At 44.7% G+C, this 23,465-nt stretch overlaps 2 protein-coding genes across 11 annotated transcripts in view; both read left to right on the plus strand.

The window, feature by feature from the left end:
* The window catches only part of LOC137656626 (uncharacterized), a 265,028-nt gene extending 250,597 nt beyond the window's left edge, over positions 1 to 14,431 (plus strand). For 9 of the 10 annotated variants that reach the window (XM_068390796.1, XM_068390831.1, XM_068390823.1 and 6 more), the window contains one exon: positions 14,133 to 14,431. In XM_068390796.1, the coding sequence (XP_068246897.1) occupies positions 14,133 to 14,287 (155 nt within the window). In that variant the 3' untranslated portion in view covers positions 14,288 to 14,431. Of the gene's footprint in view, positions 1 to 6,717; positions 6,777 to 14,132 lie in introns of those variants that run through there. The other variant, XM_068390849.1, reaches the window with a different exon arrangement.
* Positions 14,432 to 18,749: 4,318 nt separating this feature from the next.
* Positions 18,750 to 22,995, plus strand: LOC137656703 (uncharacterized). The gene is made up of 3 exons (XM_068390915.1): positions 18,750 to 19,144; positions 20,715 to 20,904; positions 21,034 to 22,995. Exons 1-3 carry the CDS (start codon positions 19,113 to 19,115, stop codon positions 22,993 to 22,995), a joined length of 2,184 nt encoding a protein of 727 aa, XP_068247016.1. The 5' UTR covers positions 18,750 to 19,112.
* The last annotated feature ends 470 nt before the right edge of the window (positions 22,996 to 23,465 follow it).

The following is a 23,465-nucleotide window of genomic DNA, read 5'->3' on the forward strand; positions in this document are numbered from 1 at the left end:
GACGCTCGTGATGAAGAGATCGATCTGCAGCTCGGGGACTTGTTCGCATCTGGGAGGGAATAGGTCTGCGTCCTTGGACCATTCCAACTCTATTGGCTTGAGCCCGAGAAGAGCATCCGCTGTCACCTTGCAGATCATGTATACATGAGCTGCTGATAGGTGCCATTCCCTTAAGGAAGGGATGGCTAACATTCCCTAATGAAATGAGACGTCCCTTATCCTTGACAGTTTCGACGCCTCATTATCGCTCCGATGCTCCAGATCAGCCTGAGGAGGTCTGATCTGCGTGGAGAGAGTTTCTCCACTCATTACAGGGCTAACATGGCCTACGGGCCTGTGGCCTTTGGTCATTGTAGGGTAAGCGAAGAAGGAATGACCATCATTGGTCCTATTAGATCTCTTCGAGCGTTTGATGCGTATCTTCTCCAGCCTCTTAACGCATCTTACAGCTGTGCTCGTAGCACTGGGTCTGTCATTATCGTGAACTGGAGAGTTCAAAACTCCTCCCTGTTAGCATCTTGGAATCCTGACTGATTACCATAGTCCCTTGACCAATCTTGCAATCTCCTTTTACATCCCCAAGGGAAAGGAGAGTTAAGGTGACCACAGGTTTCAATGATTTAAAAAAAAAAAAAAAAAACATTGAAGCCCGAGAGCTGGAGAGAATCGAGACTTCTTGAAGTTATCTTGCATCCCCGATGTTCGGGGGGCCGGATCATCCCCATGGATGCTCATCGACCAGCCGTTTCGGGTGCTGCCCACCCCAGCCTGTCGTCCAGGTCCTTTGTTGCCTGAACTCTTTCTAGGCTTGGTTTCGCTTGACTGTGTCTGCCAATTCCGTGAAGATCCTAGGACTGAATCTAGTCCGACGAGAACCTTGTCTAGGATATATGTTATCTTCTGTAACTTGGATCCTAGGTAGGAGGGGAGGGGGTGACTGACTGGAAGTTGCAGATAGACATCTTTCAGGTCTAGCCAGACTGCAAACACCCCTAACTGTATAAGGTCCTTATGTTCAGAAGGATTAACATTCAGAACTTGCTGTTTTATTGGGACTTGTTGAGTGGCGACAAGTCCAGAATGACAGAGTTTTCTTGAGTCCTTCACGTGAACACCAAACAGCCTTCCCTGGAAATCGATGGATTCTACTTTCCTTACTGCTAGTATGCTCTATAGCTCTAAGGTATACTCTTCCAGGGGGGATTTGGAATGTAGGAAGAGGTGAGGAAAGGATGGTGGAGGTATGTCCATTTCCATTCTAGTCTCATGTTGGTTAGGCCTTGGACCCAAGGATCGAAGGTCCAGCGATCCGGAAGGAACCTCCCTCTTACCAGAAGCGTCAGTTTGCTTCGCATGATCAGAAGGTGTACATATCTGACCGTTTGTGGAACAACGGTCATTGTAACTGTGGGATGCTGTTTAATATCCCAAGGAGAACTAAAACTTTTCCGTCCTCCTTTAAAGGTCATACCTAACCGTTTGCCTATATCAGCTTCTCAATGTCATGTTTCACTGTAATAGAAGATTCCTTTCTATTGTATAAAGCTTAGGATAAGTACGCTGGAAAAGAATAGGAGACACATACGTGTGAATCCCTCCAGCCAACTGCTGCGGCCTTCCTAATTATTGATTCTAGGGCATCCCTTTTATGTAGGGCCCAATGGAAGATTCTAGCCCATAAGGATAGAGTAGCATTAACAGCGCCTACATCCAGGGAATTAATAATAAGAATCAAAGAGACTGATGAAGAGTCAGCGTAAGAAAGGGGGTAAGTGAGTCCCCAAATCAGGTAGGTCTCAGCAAGAGTGTGCTTAGAAGCACAGCGTACTGGAAAACTATTCGATTGTATGGTTATGTACCAAAGATTTCTGTCTGTGATATGGTCCTATACTACAGATGTATAGGGTATTGTATACACCTATACAACTGGCATATTACCGTCAAGGCTAGTACTTGGGGATAAGTCAACTGGCACATTACTTCAGTACCGATATGGCTAGCAGTTCTCCAGCATGTCATTGACTCGTCGGTCGTCAGCGGGTCGCCGACAGAAGGCACACCATCCTAACCAGCATTCAATGTGATTGGGTAGTGGTGAAAACTATACGCATAGCCAGCAGCCCGCTGAATCGTCGGCGATCCCTCGGGCTGTCGGCAGTCCGCCGGTTGTCGGCGGGCTGCCGACTGAAGGCATACCAATCCAGCCATTGACTGGGTGGTGACCAAGGGCACACACTGCCGGGTCTCAGCGGCAGAGTGAGATGTGACAGTGAATCAATGACTGCCGTCGTTGTTATCACTACGAGCCAGTAAAAGGATCACTAATTTTCCAGTTACCACAATGAATAAGTGAAATCTTAGGTCTAATTCCCGTAGAGTTTCCGTGTTTTTGCGAGTTCGTAACTGAACTGCATTTTTGTTTCAGACAACACCTGAAACCAAACCAACCGTAGTTCGACAGCTTGAGACTGCCATCGTGTATGCACTGGCAGCGAGTGGGGGTACCCCCATCCCCAGCTCCTCCCCTCGAACTGGAGTGGAGAAAGTAGGGATAAGGGACAGGATGTCACACCTTTAGGAAGCTGTAATATTGGTAGGTATGGTGTCGGAGAGATTTTAGAAACCTCACACCCAAATGCGTAAGTTGTTACGAGCTGTATCCCTAGATTCTATTAACCTGGGATTTTCGAGACCTTCGGACAATAAGGTCAGGCCTACTTACAGGTCGGAGGGTCTCAGAAGGGGTTGGGGATTTGGAAATAATATTGCTGGGGGCATGAAACCTGTGATGCATCATCTGGTGTTCCTTCTGTAAGGAAAGGAGAACAGAAATGAGTATTCAGTTGATTATCACACTGATAAACAATTTGCAAAAGTCATCTTTTGACAAAATAGCTTAGGACAGGGATAGTGGGAGAGACATACCCGTGTATCCCCTGCAAGCCAATGCTGTTACCTCCCCTCAGTATTAATATAAGGAGATTCCTCCAACTGGGGAATTCCAGGTAAAAAGGGGGTCGAACACCTGGGTGTAGAGAAGTGTACAAGGCACTGTCCCCCGTTATACTTAAAACTGTGAGGTAAGGAGGACCGATTTCACAATCAGAGTATCGAAGGAATACCATTCTTTCGATATAGGAGCGGTACCAGCAGAAGCTCGCACAAGGGTACCCAAGATATGTAGAAATAACTACTGTATAATCATACTATAGTTTTCTATTTGCAGTATATACCATACTGTAAATTAATGGCTACTGTATAATTATATCTAATGTAGTTCAGCCAGTGTGCTGCTCCATCTGGCGGCCAACTGGATTAGAAAAGATAAAAGACATATATTTGTGTATCCCACCCAATCTATTTGCTGTGGCCTCCCTTACAATATTAAATCAGGGAGTTTCCTGATCAGGGAAACTCAGGGATAAGGGCTCTCCCCTTTAAGGGTTAGAGGTGTCACACCACCAGCCCTTTACAAAATTTAATATTGTAGGGTAAATGGAAACTGATTTCAAATCAGAATATTGACAAAATATTATTCCATCAATATAGGATTTGGTTCAGCAAATACCTGGGCAGGGATACCCAAGATATATTGGAAATAACTACTAGTATAATATATACATTATTTTTCCATCTGCCGTATATACTATACTGCAAATATACTGACTACCTGTATAGACATGTACTGTAGTTCAGCCGGCATGTTGCCGGACTAGCTAGCTCTTGCCGGAGTATCTAGCATGCTAGCTAAGAGAGAGAGAGAGAGAGAAAGCATGGAGTGAAGGCTATCTATTACTGTGTATGTATACAGTAATAAAGGATGTAAAAGTCTAATTTTACTGCCTTTCTCCGAAAAGAAGGTTCAAATGGAAGGGGAGAATGTTACATTCAGGCTTTCATCTAGCCACAGTACTATTGCCGGCTTACCGCTGCAGGCCAGCCTTCGGCAGCACTAGTACAGTCGGCATGCTACCGACTGGGTCAGTACCTATCTGTGCCGGTCTACTGCTGGCCAGAGCAACAGGCCGACAACAGAAGTTGTGGCCAGCAGTTCAAGGGAGAAGTGGAGAACCTTGGTGACAGAAGGGACCTCTCACCCACAGCCGTCATGGCCGCCGGAAGCCGTCAGTCGCCGACAGCCGTCAGCTGAGGAGAGGGGGTCTGGCCGTCTCCGGCAAACCACCGGCAATGGTAAGGTTGCAGGACGCCAGCTCAGGAAAGACAATGGCTCGGCCATCGTAAAAGAAGAGGGGGGGGGGGGGGCAGAATAGGGTCCTATACGAGGTATGTTAGGAGCCGACAATGTTGCCGGACCTACACACCTTGAAGAAACTCTGTTTCAGTACCGGCACAACCCCAAGCGGTAGGAGAATCTTCTATTCTCCAGCTTAGGAGGTGCTAATACAGTTAAGTGACGGCAATCATGCCGTTTCCTCTCAACAAGGGAGAAACAGAGTTCCAAGGCCGCGCCATACAAGGCCACATGAGTATACTACTTTACAGCCTAGGGTCTGCGAGTATAGGACTAGTCTACCAGACCACAGGGAGAGGGTGGCGGCATCATCCAACCACTAGGTGTAGCCTAGGGAGGGCTAGCCTCCTATGCTGGCAGCTCAGCCGGCAGGGAATGCAATTCACCCTGCCGACCGACTGCCGACAAAAGATTCAATACTCTGAGGTTCTGATCGAATCCCAAAACTTGCCGTCTGCTGTTAAGGGATGAGACAGAAAACTCTAGGCTAGTTATGCCTGAATTCGAAATTCAAGGCCGACGTGTAGAGTTGTAGCCTAAGGCTACTCTCAGAGGGAAGAGATATTACCCATAAATCTCTATTCGAGACTAGTAGCGGCTAATATAATTCCAGGAGATATTAATCTCCAATGAATGATAACCGATACACAAGATAACCGGGGAAATGTCGAAAGTATATGTTGTCTAGGCTGGGTTACCTAGGCAAGGTGAGATCTCGGTTACCTAAAATCACAGAACCTCTGACATATACGATCAACACCGAAAAGGGAAAATTATGCATATAAATATCTTTTCTGGGGCGGCCTGTGACGGCCGGTGAAAAGTCCTTCTTTGTACTTATTCTAATATAAATCTTCCAAATATACTAGAGAAAGATAAAAGCATGGAATGCAGAGGTTACAACCCTCGCGCGAACACCTTGTAGGTGTCGTGTATCTAACCAAAGGCGTGCGAAAACCACTATTCACAGGCTGTCTTCCATTTAGATAATCCCTTCATCAATGGGGAGGGCCGTGACAGGCCCTAGAGAACACAGTTGAACTACCCCACCGACACCTACCACGCTCGCCCTCCAGGACATCCTTCTGTTTTGGACTTGCCCGCAAAGTTGAGAATTTTTTGCACAGTGTTTTTTTGAAGTGTTTGTCGTTAATTCAACATGACTGACGTTGCTACTTCACCTTTACCAATGTTAAGTACCATAGTTTGTTTTGACAGCTTATTGCAGTACCGGGCATTTGTTCTGTTTCCAGTATTGTGGTTTTTAATTTTGGAAGCGATTGGCTTGCCTCGGTATCGGCAGCCATTTTGGGTTGTGTTCGCTTCGGTAAATTTTCAAGTTGTTATTGCCCATCTGGTACTCTGTCATCTAGGTTATATCACTTACATTTTATGACCAGTTTTATTATCATTATTTATTATTAGTTTTTACTATGGTATTTATTTATTTGCTAGCAAGTCCAATTTGGACCTACGAAGAATAGCGATTTAGTCTGTTTAGATTTGTACTCGCCTCAGGATGCGCGATTTAGACTAAATCTTTGTTTATTTGTTACATTGTTGTTATTCTTCGTTCTTGGTTATTACATTTACTAAGAAAAAAGCAATCAATTTTATTATTTTTCTTATCATATTATTGTGTGAGGTTGGTATTTTATTATATAACCTTGAGAGCGGGAGCATAGAGTGCTCGTTTCCTGTTCTACAGATACGAGTTACCTCTTCTCTCGTTTTCTTTATTAGCTCGAGTAAGAGAGGTGGATTTCCCGTTTTCCGTTTTTTTACGATCACGAGTTATTCAGGCCTCCTCTTATTATCCGAGTTGATGATATTACGTTTAATGTTATACACGTTTTATTGATGTGGTTACTGTTAATATAGCTAGCACTATTAAAAGGTTACGTTAGTGTATGAGTCATTAATTGGGGTCGTTTTATGCCGACACCCTTAGCTCCGCCTTGAGTTATACTCCGCTATAATGGATACTCATTAGGTGAGAACTAGTCAGATATTTGGAGTGCAACGGTGAATCCGGCACTCAGACTCCGGTCGAGGCCTTTTGCACACGAACCTTTGTCATGTTTGATCACAATTACACTATTACGGCCCCTTTTTTCATCGAATCTCCGGCTTCACTGGAGATAACACAGACATTCAGAATTGAGGTTAATGTTATCGTACCGATGACGGTCACGATATCACGATGACGGGCCTTTGTCACCTGATCTCCGGTACAAACAGAGATCAAGCAGACGTTCAGAACCGGAGTTAACAATGTGATACCGATGAAGATTATATTTTCATGTTACGTGGTTACTGATTATTAATATAATTTCTTAATATATTAAGGTGTTAGCTACTACCCTACTCACACACAATTTAGTTTTAATTGTTTTCTGTGGATTCATATGTCACTGACCAGAATCTCAAGGAACATCCAGACTTATGTCTTCTTTCTTTTACAGAAAGTCCGCTGCGCTGCCAAGGGCTGCTCCGCTGCCTTTACTGATCCCATGGGCCATGATCTATGCCGGTCCCATGCCCATTGCGCCATATCCTTCTCTCGGGAACCGGGACAAGCCCCCTACATATGGTTCCCGGAGTCATGCATGCTCTGCTATGAGCTGTCATCCCTACTCCTGAGCGAGGAGGTAAGTTGGTTCTAGTTTGTTCCTGTTAATATCCTTTGAGAGGAATTAATTGGGCTTTATATATTTACATCGGTTTTTGCTTCATCATTAATCCCCTCTCCTCTTTCAGGCTGATGATGAATCTCTTCGGGAGGCAAGAGCTACTCTCCGTCCTTGGGTGTCAGGTTTTGGGAGGAATGCGCTGTCTGGCGCACCCTATCTCCTTGATGGAGACATGGCTTCTCGCCTATTCCCAGGCTCTACTACTGCAGCAGTTCCACCGGAGACAGCTGCCCCGTTAATTGAGGCGGTTAGAGCAACCATTCTAACGGAAGAAGAGGTTTTAGTGACGGAGGACGAGCCCTTTCTAGATCTGGACGTCGAATCCATGGATGAGCAGGTAGGTGGTGATGAGTTGGTGGACCCCCTTTCACCCCACACTCCTTCCTCTACTACTTCCTTTCACGGCTTTGATAAACCTACGGCTTCTCCTCGAGGTCCCTCCGTTCCTGTACGACCCAAGGTGAAGCCACTACGTAGCTTTAAGCCTTCAGCTTTGCCATTATCAGTGTCACCGGTCCCGGGACCCTCAAAGGATCCTGATGTTCATATTACTGTACCTAAAACCGTGACTCCTAAAAAGTCGAAGTCCGCTAAGTCCAGGGCTTCGTTAGCGGATCCGGCTCGGGAGCCCGCCTTATCCGCCACCATGGTCAGGGATATTGTGAAAGAGCAGATACAACAGCATCTACAACGACAGTCTAGGACAGACCAAGGAGCTATGACGGAGCTCAAAGATATGGTGGCGAGTCTGATCCGTTCCGGAACTCAGATTCCTCCTCCTTCAGCCCCAGACGCATCGAAGTTACCCCCCTTCGAGAAAAACAACCCTTGGAGGTTTGCCTTACATGCTCCATATATAGATGGTGCCATAACTGGAAGGCATAGGCACCCGTCCTCTAGAGGACCTAGAATTTTACCCTCCGGGACTAGAATTCCCATTCAACGGCTTCATCCGATTGAAAGAACATGCCTTGGTTAGGTTAGACAAGGTACCGAAGGAAACGGTAATATTTCCTAAAGAGCAGGCCCAAGCTCTCTGGGCCAGGACGTTGTCGGACTGGGGGTGCACTAATTCCAAGCTCACCCCACACAAAGGAGCCTACACCATATTTACAGCTTCTCCAGTTATTACCTTGCCTATTACAGATAAAGTGGCAGCTCTTACTTTTCAAGCTATCAAAGAAGGCAGAACCATGCCGGCTCTTAAAGAGACGGACCCCACCTCCATGCTCATCCCGAGTACCGTTACTATCTGGGATGATGCCCCCTCTACTTTCACAGTAGGGAAGTTAGACCCAGACTGCGCCTCTAATCTGTTTTCCGAGAAGCTTCCCAAATTACCAGAAAATCTTCTCAAGACTGAGTTTGAGGCACGGAATAGGTTAGCTAGGTCTCTCTACTCCATTACCTCCGTGGAGTCTCTAGCCTCGCTTTATCCGACCGAGACCTTGTTCCGGGTATTCACAAAGAACCTGTCTCTGTCCTTCCAAATCGACTTACACGAGTTTTGTTCGGCTCGGGTTAGTTGCAGGAAACACGTTCTATCTGAGGCCTCGATCAGGCATGAACCGAACAGACTGATAGCTTCCCCCTGCTAGGGTAAGAACCTTTTTCCTCAGGAGGAGGGGAACAAGGTACTACAAGACGCTGCGAGAGCAAACCAAAATTTGCAAGCGAGGTGGGGCCTCACTGCCAAAAGGAGGGTTGAGGTTCAAAAGCAAACTTTCTTCAGGAAGAAACAGAGGTTTGCCCCTTACAAGACGAGCCGAGGTCACTACCATCAATCGTCGGTTACCCACTCGTCTTCACAGTCTCCCACTGCTTCGTCGACTCTACAACCGAAGCACCCTCAACAGGTGGTCTACCTCACTGCTCCCCCAGGTACCCAACCCAACCCCGTTTGGATGCCCTCACCCGCATACAACCCTAGCTACGAACCCTCAGGTCCCTTTCGTGGACACCAGAGAGGTAGCTACAGGGCTAGAGGACAGTTCCGTCAACGAGGCGGACCTAGGACAAGGGGTTCTCGAGGAGGGAAGGGACCTAGATTCACTCCCTCGCAATGATATAGTCCCGGTAGGGGGGAGACTTTACCACTTTCGAGACCATTGGACCTTCAGTCCGTGGGCTCACAGCATAGTCTCCAAAGGCTTGGGGTGGAAATGGTCACAAGGTTCTCCTCCTCCACCAGTGGCCTTCTTCCAGAAACCCACTACCATTCTGAGAGAGTACACCACCGAGTTACTAAAGAAAAAAGCAATCAAACGGGTTCGATCGCTGAAGTTCCAAGGCCGCCTGTTCACAGTTCCGAAGAAAGGCTTGTCGGCATTGAGAGTGGTCCTGGACTTGTCAAAGCTAAATGCTTACATCCTCTGCGACAGGTTCCGGATGTTGACCATCTCTCAGGTAAGGACCCTGCTTCCCCGTGGGGCCGTCACCACCTCTATCGATCTTACCGACGCCTATTATCACGTACCAATAGCTCGAAACTTCTCTCCGTACCTAGGTTTCCGTCTAGGCAGGAAAGCCTTTGCGTTCAAAGTCATGCCCTTCGGCCTCAACATTGCACCCAGGATATTCACGAAACTGGGAGAGACAGTGTTAGAACAACTCAGGAACCAAGGGATTCAGATCGTTGCTTATCTGGACGATTGGCTCATTTGGGCTCAGTCAGCCCTGGAATGCAACAGAGCTACGAAGAAAGTACTTCGTTTTCTCGCCAACCTGGGATTTCGGGTCAATCTCCAAAAATCCTGCCTACTACCATCAGACCGCTTCGAATGGTTAGGCATACAGTGGGACCTTGCACGGCACAAGCTGGCTCTACCTCCCAAGAAGGTAAGAGAAATAGCTTCCAAGATCAAGAATTTTCTCAAACACAAACAGGTGTCCAGAAGAGCCTTAGAAAGAATCCTCGGCCTTCTTCAATTCACTTCAGTAACAGATCGACTATTGAAAGCCAAACTCAAAGACATCAATCGAGTTTGGAGAACGAGAGCCACAGTACCTTTAAGAGACAAGGTCTCGAAGATCCCCTCTGTCTTGAAAATGAGACTACAGCCATGGTCCGAACCGAAGAACCTCTCCAAATCGGTTCCTCTTCAATTCCCACCCTCACAAGTGACAATTCATACAGACGCGTCTCTGAGTGGATGGGGGGGTTACTACGAACGTCAGATGTTTCAGGGCTCTTGGTCACCTGCCATGAAACACTTCCATATCAATGTTCTCGAAGCCATGGCAGTGTTCTTGACCCTGAAGAGGCTCTCTCCTCCGAGGTCAACCCACATCAGAGTAGTGTCAGACAGCACAGCCGTAGTACACTGCATCAACAGAGGAGGATCCAAGTCGCCCAACCTGAATCAGATCCTGGTCACTATCTTCGCCTTGGCAACAGAAAAGAACTGGTTCCTGTCAGCAACCCACCTAGCGGGAGTCCAGAATGTGATAGCGGACTCACTATCCAGGACGAAACCACTGGAATCAGAATGGTCTTTGGACATAATTTCATTCCGGTGGATACTCAGGCTGGTTCCGGGCCTTCAGGTAGATCTATTCGCAACTCAGATGAATCACAAACTTCCGTGTTATGTGACACCAAACATGGACCCTCAGGCTTATGCCATAGACGCATTAACCCTGGATTGGAACCAATGGAGAGAGATTTACCTATTTCCACGAGTGAATCTTCTAATGAAAGTATTGCACAAACTACGCTCCTTCCGGGGGGCAGTGGCCTTAGTAGCACCTCACTGGCCAAAGAGCAGTTGGTTTCCTCTCCTCCTCGAGTTGAAACTCCGACCCTTCCGGATTCCATTCCCCAAACTAACCCAAGTAATCCAAACACAGACTGTGTCAGATTCCTCAAGGATAGCCAAAACCCTAACTTTGTGGACTTCATGAAGTTTGCAGCTCATAAAGACGCAAACATTGACCCGGAAAACGTTCTCTTCATCGAAGCGGACAAAAGGGACTTGACAATTCGTCAATATTATTCGGCTGTTAAGAAATTAGCAGATTTCCTAAAGAATTCAGACCACACTCGTATGACTCCAAATTTAGCCATCTCGTTTTTTAGCTTCCTATTTGACAAGGGCTTGGCAGCTAGCACTATAACTACCATCAAGTCAGCTTTGAAGAAGATCTTCCTTGTTGGGTTTAACATTAACCTGGCTGATTCCTATTTCTCATCTATTCCAAAAGTATGTGCTAGGCTTCGGCCGTTGGATCGGCCGCAAAAAGTCTCTTGGTCTCTGAACAATGTCCTCAAACTTGCATCAGACACGGACAATGAGTCCTGCTCTTATATCACTCTGCTTAGGAAGACTCTATTTCTAACAGCTATGGCCTCAGGTGCTAGAATCTCAGAACTAGCAGCTCTCTCACGTAACCCGGAAAACATAGATTTCCTCCCTACAGGCGAAGTACTGCTTTCCCCAGACAGAGCTTTCCTAGCTAAAAATGAGGACCCGCAAAATAGGTGGTCCCCTTGGAAGATTATCTCTCTTCCCCAGGATCCTTCGCTGTGACCAGTCACTACTCTCAGGACCTTTTTAGCTAGATCTGCCACCCGCTCGTTTGGCCCCTTATTTATCAGGGAACAAGGGGGTACTATGACCATTCAAGGTATCAGACAACAAATCCTCTACTTCATTAAACATGCTAACCCGGATTCATTTCCCCATGCTCATGATATACGGTCAATAGCTACCTCCATCAATTACTTCCAGAACATGGACTTTGATGACCTTAAAAAATATACGGGTTGGAAATCTCCTATGGTTTTCAAACGCCACTATCTAAAGAACTTACAGGCCCAGAAGGATGTCCTGGAGGGCGAGCGTGGTAGGTGTCGGTGGGGTAGTTCAACTGTGTTCTCTAGGGCCTGTCACGGCCCTCCCCATTGATGAAGGGATTATCTAAATGGAAGACAGCCTGTGAATAGTGGTTTTCGCACGCCTTTTGTTAGATACACGACACCTACAAGGTGTTCGCGCGAGGGTTGTAACCTCTGCATTCCATGCTTTTATCTTTCTCTAGTATATTTGGAAGATTTATATTAGAATAAGTACAAAGAAGGAATTTTCACCGGGCGTCACAGGCCTCTTCCCAGAAATAGATTTTTCCTTCGTCAAAATCCCTTTACAATATAGAATGCCTAAATAGCTTTCATAATAACAATTAATGCTATTTAAACTGGGAATGTCATTCTGCTAACTAAATAACACATGCCCAATGAACGACAGCGCCTATGGCGACACCAGTAATCGGCGTAGATCCAAACACAATAATTACGCTAATTTCATTGTGAGGCTGGAACTAAAATACATATTGTAAAGAATGAATACTCAACTTTCTAGATGGATGAAAGAAGCTGTAGAAAGCATAAAGATCCTTAGAAATCGATCGAAAATGTCAGATCAACAGGGAACACCACCGTAGCGAGGCGCTACAAATAAAGGAATGACTGCCAGAGGGAATTGGCGCGGTTGTGATACGATAGTAATAGGGGAACCAGGGTATCTAATGCGGCTACCCTTCTAATTCTGCCACGAATCCCCATCGAAGCGTAAAGGCTATTCGGGGTGTAGATTGCCATGTATCGTGTCAAGAATACGTCCCCTGATTATATACGATATCCTTGAGAGTAAATCTTAAGGGTACTCGTGCCAGGAGTTAGAATTCTGTGAAACCTTTGGTTTGATTCTCTGGGAATATCATTGTAGTCATATATGCCCTTGGGAAGCTACTAAAGGAACCTTCCATCAGGACGTCATGGCTTGAGCCCAAAAGATATTTTAGAGGGGAGATGTTCTCATCCTCCTCCATTTGGGTATACTGTATAGCCATGAGATGAGAGGACTGGCGAGTCAGTTAGCTGTTCTTAAAAGTAGTTCTCCTTCCATATTCATCCTATAAGGGTATTGGAGGGAGAGAAGAGAGGTATGATAGAATCATATATTATGTGAATTCCTTCATATTTCATGACTGGGTAGGATCCCTTTAGCAGTTTATCTCAACCTTTGGCTTGGTAAACCACGAGGTTAGATTATATAGGGTCGAGGGTGGACCATCACCTGTCCAACTGAAGTGAATATCATAGATAAGTGGGTAACAGTGTTGTAAGACTATTTCTCTTAATTTGGTGGTAATTATAGTAAAGGTCTTGGTGATTTCCTACCCCCAGACGAGTGACATTAAACCAAGATGTATATGGGCTGGATATGATAACCCGGCTAACCCAAAATGGGGTCATAGGTGTTAGGTGCATTGTAATTGTCCTGCTGAAATGGGTAGGGGTTGGGACCTTGAAAAATGTAAAATTTGTTTGGTGTGGAATAATTTGGTTTGGAATTCGGATCCTGAGGCAGAACACCTAAGAGCCAAGGCCATTTTCTTCCTTTTCTATGTAGATCAAACAATTTTCTAAGATTGTAGGGTCAACTGAGTATTTAAGCAGGAGGGATCTCGCAGATCTCATTAGTCTTGATACCAAAATTTTAGCAGTTGGAGCTTTTTGTAATTTAGTCCTAGTGGACCAGGCCCCTATCCATGTTGTTGACTTTGGATCTGAGGATGACTTAAACTCTGTAGAGGAGAAAGCCTTACTGCTGGGTTTCTCAGAGGAGCCCTTTGGTTGCTGAAGAAGTATGTCCCGGGGGACATTTTGACAACCACTCAACTGCCTAGGTTTAACTTGGGACAGGTTCCACTAAGCAGATTACCGGTCCACCGGGATTTGGTACACTTGTGTTCCCCGTTAATGCTTTGCTGATAGCTAGAATAGCAGAGGCATCGATCTGCTCCCTGTATGGTCAACCCACTCAAAGTGCCATCCAGGCACAGTACTGTTGATATGCCTTCTGCTTCCTTCCAGCTCTAGCCTGGGGACTGTGAATTCGGCTGTGGCTGGGCCTTCGAGTTTAAGCTTTCAAGGAAGGCTCCTATAGAAGCTCTTCCTTCTGGTCCTTTGGATTCCAGTGTCGCTGGGACTTCGGGTTACAGCTTTCAATGGACACTAGGGTACTAGCTTCTTTTTTAATATCTTGTGCATTTTTACTTTTAAGCAAATAGATTTGGTACCTGGGTAAAATTCCAGAAAAAAAGTTTAAAATCTGAAATATAGTTCATTTATGAAATTACAGTATTTCTTGGGCTATGTGCTATGAATATTTTTTGAATTCCAGGAGGAGGGACATTGGAAGCAACAGTTATATTCCAAGCAAGAAGATTCGAACTTGCAGCAGAAGTTTCCCGTATCAATACTTACGGTAATCAGAGTCATTGCATCAATGATGCAGTGTATAGAAAATATTGTTACTGCAAAGATTTGCTTTCCTGACTTGCAAGGAGCACAATTGTAACCATGACTCTATTTTCAGTCTACACTTGATTTGAATGATGTAATAATAACAGCACTGTATTTTCAAGTAACCACTTTTAGTGACCTAAAGAACATTAAATAGCCAAGGATACACAAATATAATTTCATAAGTATTGTTAGTGTAAGAGTTTGTTTAAGGCAAATAACTAAATTTGGTCAGATACAAGGTAAATACTCAAGAATTTTGACCCCAGTACCTATATTCAGTGGATCATAAGACAGCGCAGCATTGATTTTCTCTGCTAACTTATATTGACAACATTGATAATGCAATGTGCATATATCAACAGATTGCTCAATGATTGTTCAACTGGAGTTGTATAGATATCTAGTAGTTTCAACTCATGTTCATGTTTTGAATATAGTTTAGATACTTGGTAACATGGCAGGATTAAGGGCTGATGCTACGTCTTAGAATAAGTACTAGTTTTACAACATCAAGACCAAGTTTAGTAAAGTTAATAAAACCCAAATGTATCGGAAATTCCTTCATAAATAGGCTCTGACCTATGTAGTTGTAGGCGGTTACTCATCATGTTGCTTCTTGCGACATGTATTATTAATGACACTTGAATGATTTTTAAGTTGTCCTTCAGTTTCTGCTTTATGGCTTTCTGCCTTTACATGCCATCATTCCTTGTGTTCTGTTGCACATAGCCATCTAACTTTTTTTCGTTCATCTTGTGCAACATGAGTATTATAGTTTGCTATGCCCCAACAAATAATTCCCCTGAAGAAAGTTAAGATGAATACTACGAAGAACTACAGAGTGTAATGGATGAGATCCCAGAGAGAGATATGAAAATTGTGATTGGCAACGTCAATGCTAAAGTTTGAAGGAATAATCAATGGATAGAGAATGTGATGGGTGTCGAGGGTCTTGGCGAAATTGCAAATGAAAATGGAGCACATTTCATAAGTTTCTGTTCAGCAAACAATCTTGTCATTGGAGATACTCTTTTTCAACACAAGATCATCCACAAGTATACATGGACTTCCCCATGTGACAATTACAAAAATCAAATAAATCACATTACCATTAATAAAGAGAAAAGAAGGACACTGAGAAATCTAAGAAACTATAGAGGTGCGGATATTGGTAATGATCACCAGCTCCTCATTGCCACATTGAAATTAAAACTGAAAGCACCCAACAGAAAGGTAGATAGAATATATAGGTTTGATGCAACTAAACTTTTAGAAGAAGAGCACAGAGAAACTTTTGCAATTGAATTTAGGAATTGATTTGCAGTCTTAGAGACTTTAAGAGACAAAGAGCAGATAATTAATGAAGAATGGTGTGATATGAAGAACATATATCAGTCAGTTGGTAGTGAAGTCTTGGGACACGCACGCTTTTACAAGGAGAAAGCCATAGATATCAAATGATACTTGTGATACTATAAAAAGGAGACAAAAACAGAAATTGATTGTTGAAAGTTTTTGAGAAAGTAATGAAAATTACAAGGTAGAGCATGGTAAGTATTCCAGTATTGATAGTGTGGTTAAAAGAAAAGCTATGAATGACTGGAAAGAATATTTAGACAGTTAAGCAGATGAGGCTGACAAAGCTATGAATCTAGGAAGTGGCTATGGTATAAGAATTGCTCATAGAATTATTAATGAAATCTCAAGTGGGGCAAAGGAGAAGAAGCATATAGCCATCAAAAAGAGAGATGGATCCATTATAACAACAGAAGATGAAGAAAGACAACGTTGGATGGAACACTTTAGTGAGGTTATGGATAGGAGATATGAAGGGAATAATTTGATTGATATACTTAGAAGCTGATGACCTTGATGTGCCCATGAATGAATTCAGTGTGTTTGAAGTTGAAGCTAGCCTCAAAACACTAAAGAGATGGAAAGCCCCTGGATACGATGGAAGAATTGCTGAGATGATACTGTCCGAAAATGGAGTTACTCCCAGAGTACTTACAAGATGGTTTTGTAGAATGTGACAAGAAGCAAAACCTGATGAATGGGAGTTAAGAGTGTTTGTGAAAATGGCAACAAAAGGAGACCTGACTGATTGCAATAATTAAAGAGGAATAACACTTACGTCAGTTGTTATGAAAATATATAGTATGCTTATTCTAAAGAGACTGGAGAGAAAGATTGATGAAAAGTTGAGAGATAAACAAGCAGGATTTAGAAAAGGTAGAAGTTTGCACTGACCAAATTTTCATTTTGAAATGTGTTGTACAGCAATGCGTAGAATATAGAAATCCACTTTTGATGGCATTTGTGGATTATGAAAAAGCCTCTTGATAGTGTACACTGGCCGATGTTATAGAGAGTCCTGCATTATTATAGAATTCCTCTTAAATACTGTATGTAAATTTGATTATGTCTGTTCATGACTATAACAAGTGCAATGTTAATGTTAATGGAGTCTTATCAAATGAATTTCCAGTGAACAGCAGAGTACTCCAAGGGAATGTGTTGTTATCTATGTTTATCCTCGATGGATTTCGTAATTGGTAGAAGAGTCGGAGATTGTGGAGAATGATTGGACTGGATTGGTGATAGGAATTTAGCTGTCCTTATTAGCAGAACACCACAGGATTTGCAATGCTAGCTTTCCAGAATGCATGAAATATCACACAAGGTTTGGCTGGGCTGAAGATAATGAGAAGAAAGACAGAGATGATGAGAACGGAGTATGCAATGGAAGATTAAATATCATTGGAAGGAGGAAGGAAATCATTTAAGTATTTAGGAACTATGATCTCCAATATGGGGTATTTAGAATTAAGAGTTTAGTGAAAGATTGAAAAAAAAAATCAGACAATGGCTTGGTTAAGTAATATTTGGAAATCAAATTGCCTGAAATTACATACAATGAATCGATCTCAAATATATTTAGTAGATTTGAGAGCAAAGCCCTCAGAAGGATACTGTATTGGGAAATAAATGGCAGGACAGGATTACAAATGAAACTATAAGAGAGGTTACTCGAGTGCCATATGTAGACGAGATCATGATGAGGGGTCGATAGAGATGGTTTGGGCATGCTCTTTGCACTTCCCAAGAAAGATACTTCCCCATACATTCAGCTGGGCTCCACAAGGCACTAGAATACTTGGAAGACCCAAAACTACATGGCTGAGGACTACGAAGCGCTAAGTAGATGATGAATGGAGAAGTATTGAATTAAAAGCTCAAGATAGAGATGACTGGCGAAATCTAACCGAGGTCCTTTGCGTCAATAGGCGTAGGAGGAGACGATGATAACTATGTGCATGTTGTCTAGTTAAATCTTGAATTATAATACTGTAGAGTAACACTCGAGAGATACTTTCTCGTGACTTACTCCTTATACTTATTTCTACCCTTTTTTCAGACTAAAAGGCTTTCCCAATAATGCCCAGTGTTGAGGTTAACGTTAACACTTTTTACTCCTTCCTTTTCATAGTGGTCATTGGCTCACTTGTAGGTACTGAAGAACTTTAATGCCTCTTTTATTGCCACTAAGACACCTAGGAAGTTTTATACAGTGGGAAGTGAAAAGTTTGCGTTTGGTAAGTGTTAAAATTTATTTCTTAGGGTAGTGACTTGTAAAGACCTTTTTAGGACAAGGTATTATTTTTCCATTTATTGTTCAGTACATAATACTCTTTATATCTTAGTACATACATATACCAAGGCACTTACATTCATGCCCAACCCTCTATTTTTTACTACTCCCTTAACTGCCCCCAACACTTTGCATCCTTCATTCACTCTCTGACGTACATCTGCTTCCACTCCACCATTTGCTGCAACAACAAACCCCAAGTACTTAAACTGATCCACCTCCTTAAGTAACTCCATTCAATATGACATTCAACCTCGCACCACCTTCCCTTCTCGTACATCTCATAATCTTACTCTTACCCACATTAATTCTCAACTTCCTTCTCGCACACACCCTTCCAAATTCTGTCACTAATCGGCCAAGCTTCTCTTCCGCGTCTGCAACCAATACAGTATCATCCGCAACCAACAACTGATTTACCTCCCATTCATGGTCATTCTCGTCCAAGCACTCAAGCATTCACCTCTCTCACCACTCCATCAACATACAAGTTAAACAACCACGGCGACATCACACATCCCTGTCTCAGCCCCACTCTCACCGGAAACCAATCGCTCACTTCATTTCCTATCCTAGCACATGCTTTACTACCTTTGTAGAAACTTTTCACTGTTTGCAACAACCTTCCACCAACTCCATATAACCTCATCACATTCCACATTGATTCCCTATCAACTCTCATACGCTTTCTCCAGATCAAAAACGCAACATACACCTCCTTACCTTATGCTGAATATTTCTCGTATATCTGCCTAACTGTAAAAATCTGATTCATACAACCCCTACCTCTTCTAAAACCACCCTGTACTTCTAAGATTGCATTCTCTTTTCTGGGTCGAACCTGTGGCGCCGGGCGAAAAGTCCTTCTTGTATACCTTTTCTGATAAAAACCTTCCAATTATACCAGAGAAAGATAAAAGCATGGAATGCTGAGGTTACAACCCTCGCGCGAGCACCTTTTGGGTGTCGTGTATAAAGCAAAGGCGCGTGAAATCCACTATTCACAGGTTGTCTTCCATTTAGTTAATTCCTTCGCCAAAGGGATGGGCCGATACAGAGGCCCTAGACACATCCCCATCGCCGCACCACCCACGCCACGACGCGAGCGCCATCTGAACAACATCCTTCTTTTTGGAATTCAAAAGTGTTGAATGTTTTCGTTGTGCTCTCGGTCTTTTTTATCTATCGTGGATTTATTTTGTCATGTCCGAAGCTCCATCTTCACACATTCCAATGTTAAGTACCATAGTTTGTTTTGACAGTATATTATTGTACCGGGCTTGTGTTTTATATCCAGTATAGTCTGTTTTATTATCCCCGTCTGGCCGTTCATGGCGGCCATTGTTTGTTCACTTGTTGGGGAATTCATCTTTATCTGCCCGTTTAGTACTCTGTCACTTAGGTTCTAGGTTAAGTCCCTGGCCTTATGCCTTTAGAACCGTTATTATTTTTATTTTTATTTTTTTGCTCATGGTACTTTTTGCAAGTAAGTCCAGCCTACGATCGAGATAGCGATTTAGCTTTGTTTTTGTTTAGTAACCGCCCGAGGCGTTCGTCACTCGACTCGGTTAAAGGAACAGTGCTATTTATTTTAAGTTTTAACGGATGCTATTCTTCGATCGTAGTATTATTGGATGTACATTTTTATTTTATACGTTTATAATAGTGTTTTGTGATTTTTAGTCCTGTTTTTGTGTCCAAGAGAGCGAGAGATTGGGGTCCCCGTTTTCTGTTCGCAGTCACGAGTTACCCCTTTCTCTCGTTTTCTTTCTTAGCTCCGGTGGGGGAGCGGATTTCCCGTTTTCCGTTTTGTGCGGTCAGCGGGTTCTCCCTCCCTCACCTCTCCCCCTCTGGGTGGATGATAACTTACGAGTTATTTATTTTTTCGTGACTATTCAATTGTTAGAGTTATTTTGGTCCGTGTTTCGCCCTCTCCCCGTTACGGCTCGGGAGTAGTTATGAACGTTATCCACTCCGCCTTGAGTTATACTCCGCCACGAGGGATTCTCAATAACTTTCGTTCTATTGTTATATTTATATTGTTTACTACATGGGACGGGCTTCATATTGTTTAGATAAGACCCTCCGGTGGCCCTTACTTCGGTCTCAGGCCACGGCCATATCCACAATAGCCTTTGTTATTACAACTGTGTTGTTATTCACAATAATTATTCAGGACCTTTCTTCTCCCTCCGGCCTCACCGGAGATCGTAAATACGCTTTACTATAATCTAAGCTTTAGTCTTTAGCTACGACTTAGCTTTTTATCTTTCACAATTGAATTATTAGCCACAATTGAATTATTCAGGGCATCTCATTATCCTCCGGCGTCACCGGAGGTCGCCCAAACACTTAACACTTAAAGTTGCCTTAGCTAATTAGCTAAGGCTCCTTTATTCAGGACATTTCATTACGATCCGGCCTCACCGGAGCTCCGGCTTCACCGGAGGTCGCCCATACACTTCACACTTATATTTGCCTTGCCTTTAGCTAAGGCTGGTGTTTGTATTTATTTTAAGGGCATGTCACTGCTTCCCCGACCCTTGGAGGTCGGCGGATTACTTTAAGCTTATTATCCTTATGTCATTAACAGAATTGGGTGCATTACAAATATACAGACAATTGAATTTTAAAGTGCCAACAATGGTATGGGGCAGTATCAACTTAAAGTTAATAGTTAGTTGTTTGGTCAAGGCAATATGGGTGCTTAGGTAATTCAGTGAGTGCCAGAACTCTAAAATAATAGGTTTTTATCCCTTATCAGAGTTTCAAGCATCACCAGACTCATGTCTCCTTTCTTTTACAGAAGGCCCGTTGTACTGCTGAAGGATGCTCTGCCTCGTTCAGCGACCCCGTTGGGCATGACCTCTGCCGGTCTCATGCCCACTGCTCCATTCCCTTTATCCAGGAACCGGGACAGGCCCAATACCCAGTGTGGTTCCCGGATTTGTGCTCGTTCTGTTACGAGTTGTCGTCAGTTCTGCTGAATGATGATGTAAGTGGGTTTTCCCTTTGTTCCTTATTTCTCGTTGGCAGACACTAATATAGACATGAATATGATATACACAGTATATTTAGGAGGGCAAACCCCCTCCTCCATCACTAATCACTGCAAATCTTACAGGCCGATGATGTCTCTCTTCGGTCAGCAAGGGCTACTCTTCGGCCGTGGGTGTCGGGCTTTGGCAGGAATGCCCCGTCTGGCGCTCCCTATCTCCTCGATGGGGATATGGCCTCCCGTCTCTTCCCAGGCTCGACTACTGCTGCAGTCTCTCCTGACCTTGCTGCCCCTTTAATTGAAGAAGTCAGGGCTACCATTTCCGTGGAGGACGAAACCCTCGTACCAATGGACATGGCTGGTCTGGATATAGACGTAGAACCCAGGGACGAGCAGGTAAGTGGTGCCGAGTTGGTGGAAACCCTTTTCTCTCCTACTCCCTCTTCTACCTCTTCCTTTCTAGGTTTTGATAACTCTAAGGCTTCTCCTCGGGATCCCTCTGCCTCCGTACGACCCAAGGTGAAGCCACTTCGAACTTATAAGACTTCAGCTTTGCCAGTATCAACGTCACCGGTCCCCGGACCCTCGACAGCTCCTGATATTCATATTGCTCCTCGTAAAACCACTACTCCTAAGAAGTCTAAGTCTACCAAATCCAAGAAAAAACCAACGGGTGACTTTCAGGTACCCTGGGCTGATCTCCTCCCCATCCAACTGATCAAAGGATTGGTCAGGGATCAAGTTCAACATCACTCTGGTGCAATAACAGAGATTAAGGATATGATGGCTACTCTGATCCGCGCCGGAACTCAGTTCCCTCCCCCTTCTGCCCCAGACGCATCGAAGCTGCCGCCCTTCGATAAAAACAATCCTTGGCGGTTTGCTTTGCATGCTCCATTCGTAGATGGCTCCCTAACTCTGGAGGGCATGGGCACCCGCCCTCTAGAGGACCTGGAGTTCTATCCCCCTGGCCTAGCATTCCCGTTCAATGGTTTTGTACGGTTAAAGGAACATGCATTGGTCCGTATGGACAAGGTACCGAAGGAAACGGTCATATTTCCAAAAGAGCAGGCCCAGGCTATCTGGGCCAGAACACTATCAGAGTGGGGGTGTATTAACTCAAAGCTCACCCCTCACAAGGGTTCCTACACTATTTTTACGACAGCGGCCTCCATCTCTTTGCCGCTCATAGACAAAGTCACAGAGCTGACTATACAGGCCATCAAAGAAGGCTCTTCCATGCCGGCTCTCAAGGAGACGGACCCCACCTCTTTGCTTATTCCGGGTTCCTCGGCAGCCTGGGATGCTGCGGCCTCTACCTTCACGGTGGGGAAACTAGACCCGGACTGTGCTTCTACTCTTTTCTCTGAGAAGCTTCCCAGATTAATAGAGAGTCTTCTCAAAACTGAGTTCGAGACCCGTACTAGACTTGCTAGGTCCCTCCAATCCATCACCTCCATGGAGTCCCTTGCATCTCTTTACCCAGAGGAAACGCTGTTCAGAGTCGCCACAAAGAACCAGCTGCTATCCTACCAAATAGATCTCCATGACTTCTGGTCAGCACGGGTTAGTTGCAGGAAGTTCGTTCTGTCGGAGGCCACCATCAGGCATGAGCCGAACAGACTGATAGCTTCCTCCTGCTGGGGTAAGACCCTCTTCCCTCAGACCGAGGTGGATAAGGTTCTTCAGGACGAAGCGAGGGCAAACCAGAATTTGCAGGTAAGGTGGGGTCTCTCAGCCAAAAAGAGGTTCGAACCCCAGAGACACACATTCTTCAAGAAGAAGCTGAGGTTTAGTCCTTACAAAGCGGCCCGGGGTACCTCGTCCCCACAGCCTTCCGCGGCCTCGACTTCTCGACAACAGGCGCCTCCTCAGCAGGTAGTCTACCTCGCTGCTCCCCCTGGTACACAGCCCAACCCCTCTTGGATGCCCTCACCTGCATACAACCCTGCCTACGAACCCTCCGGTTCCTTTCGTGGATACCAAAGAGGGAGTTCCAGAGGTAGAGGACAGTTCCGCCAACGCGGCGGGCCCAGAGCAAGGGGTTCCCGTGGAGGGAGGGGCCCTAAGTTCACTCCCTCCCAATGATGTGATGCCGGTAGGAGGGAGACTTTATCACTTCCGGGATCATTGGACCTTCAGTCCATGGGCTCACAGCATAATATCAAGGGGCTTGGGTTGGAAATGGTCACAGGGGTCCCCTCCTCCACCGGTGACCTTCTTCCAGAGACCCACTCCCATCCTGGAAGAGTACACTGCGGAGTTACTCAAGAAGAGAGCAATCAAGCGGGTTCGATCCCTGAAGTTCCAAGGCCGCCTGTTTACAGTCCCGAAGAAAGACTCGTCGGCGTTGAGGGTAGTTCTGGACTTGTCGAAGCTCAACTCTTACATCCTTTGCGACAAGTTCCGTATGCTGACTATCTCTCAGGTACGGACCTTACTTCCCCGTGGGGCCGTCACCACCTCTATCGATCTTACCGACGCCTATTATCATGTCCCAGTAGCTCGAAACTTCTCTCCTTATCTAGGCTTCCGTCTCGGCAAGAGAGCCTTCGCAT

The sequence above is a fragment of the Palaemon carinicauda genome, chromosome 1 (assembly GCF_036898095.1).
Source record: "Palaemon carinicauda isolate YSFRI2023 chromosome 1, ASM3689809v2, whole genome shotgun sequence".
NCBI lineage: Eukaryota > Metazoa > Arthropoda > Malacostraca > Decapoda > Palaemonidae > Palaemon > Palaemon carinicauda.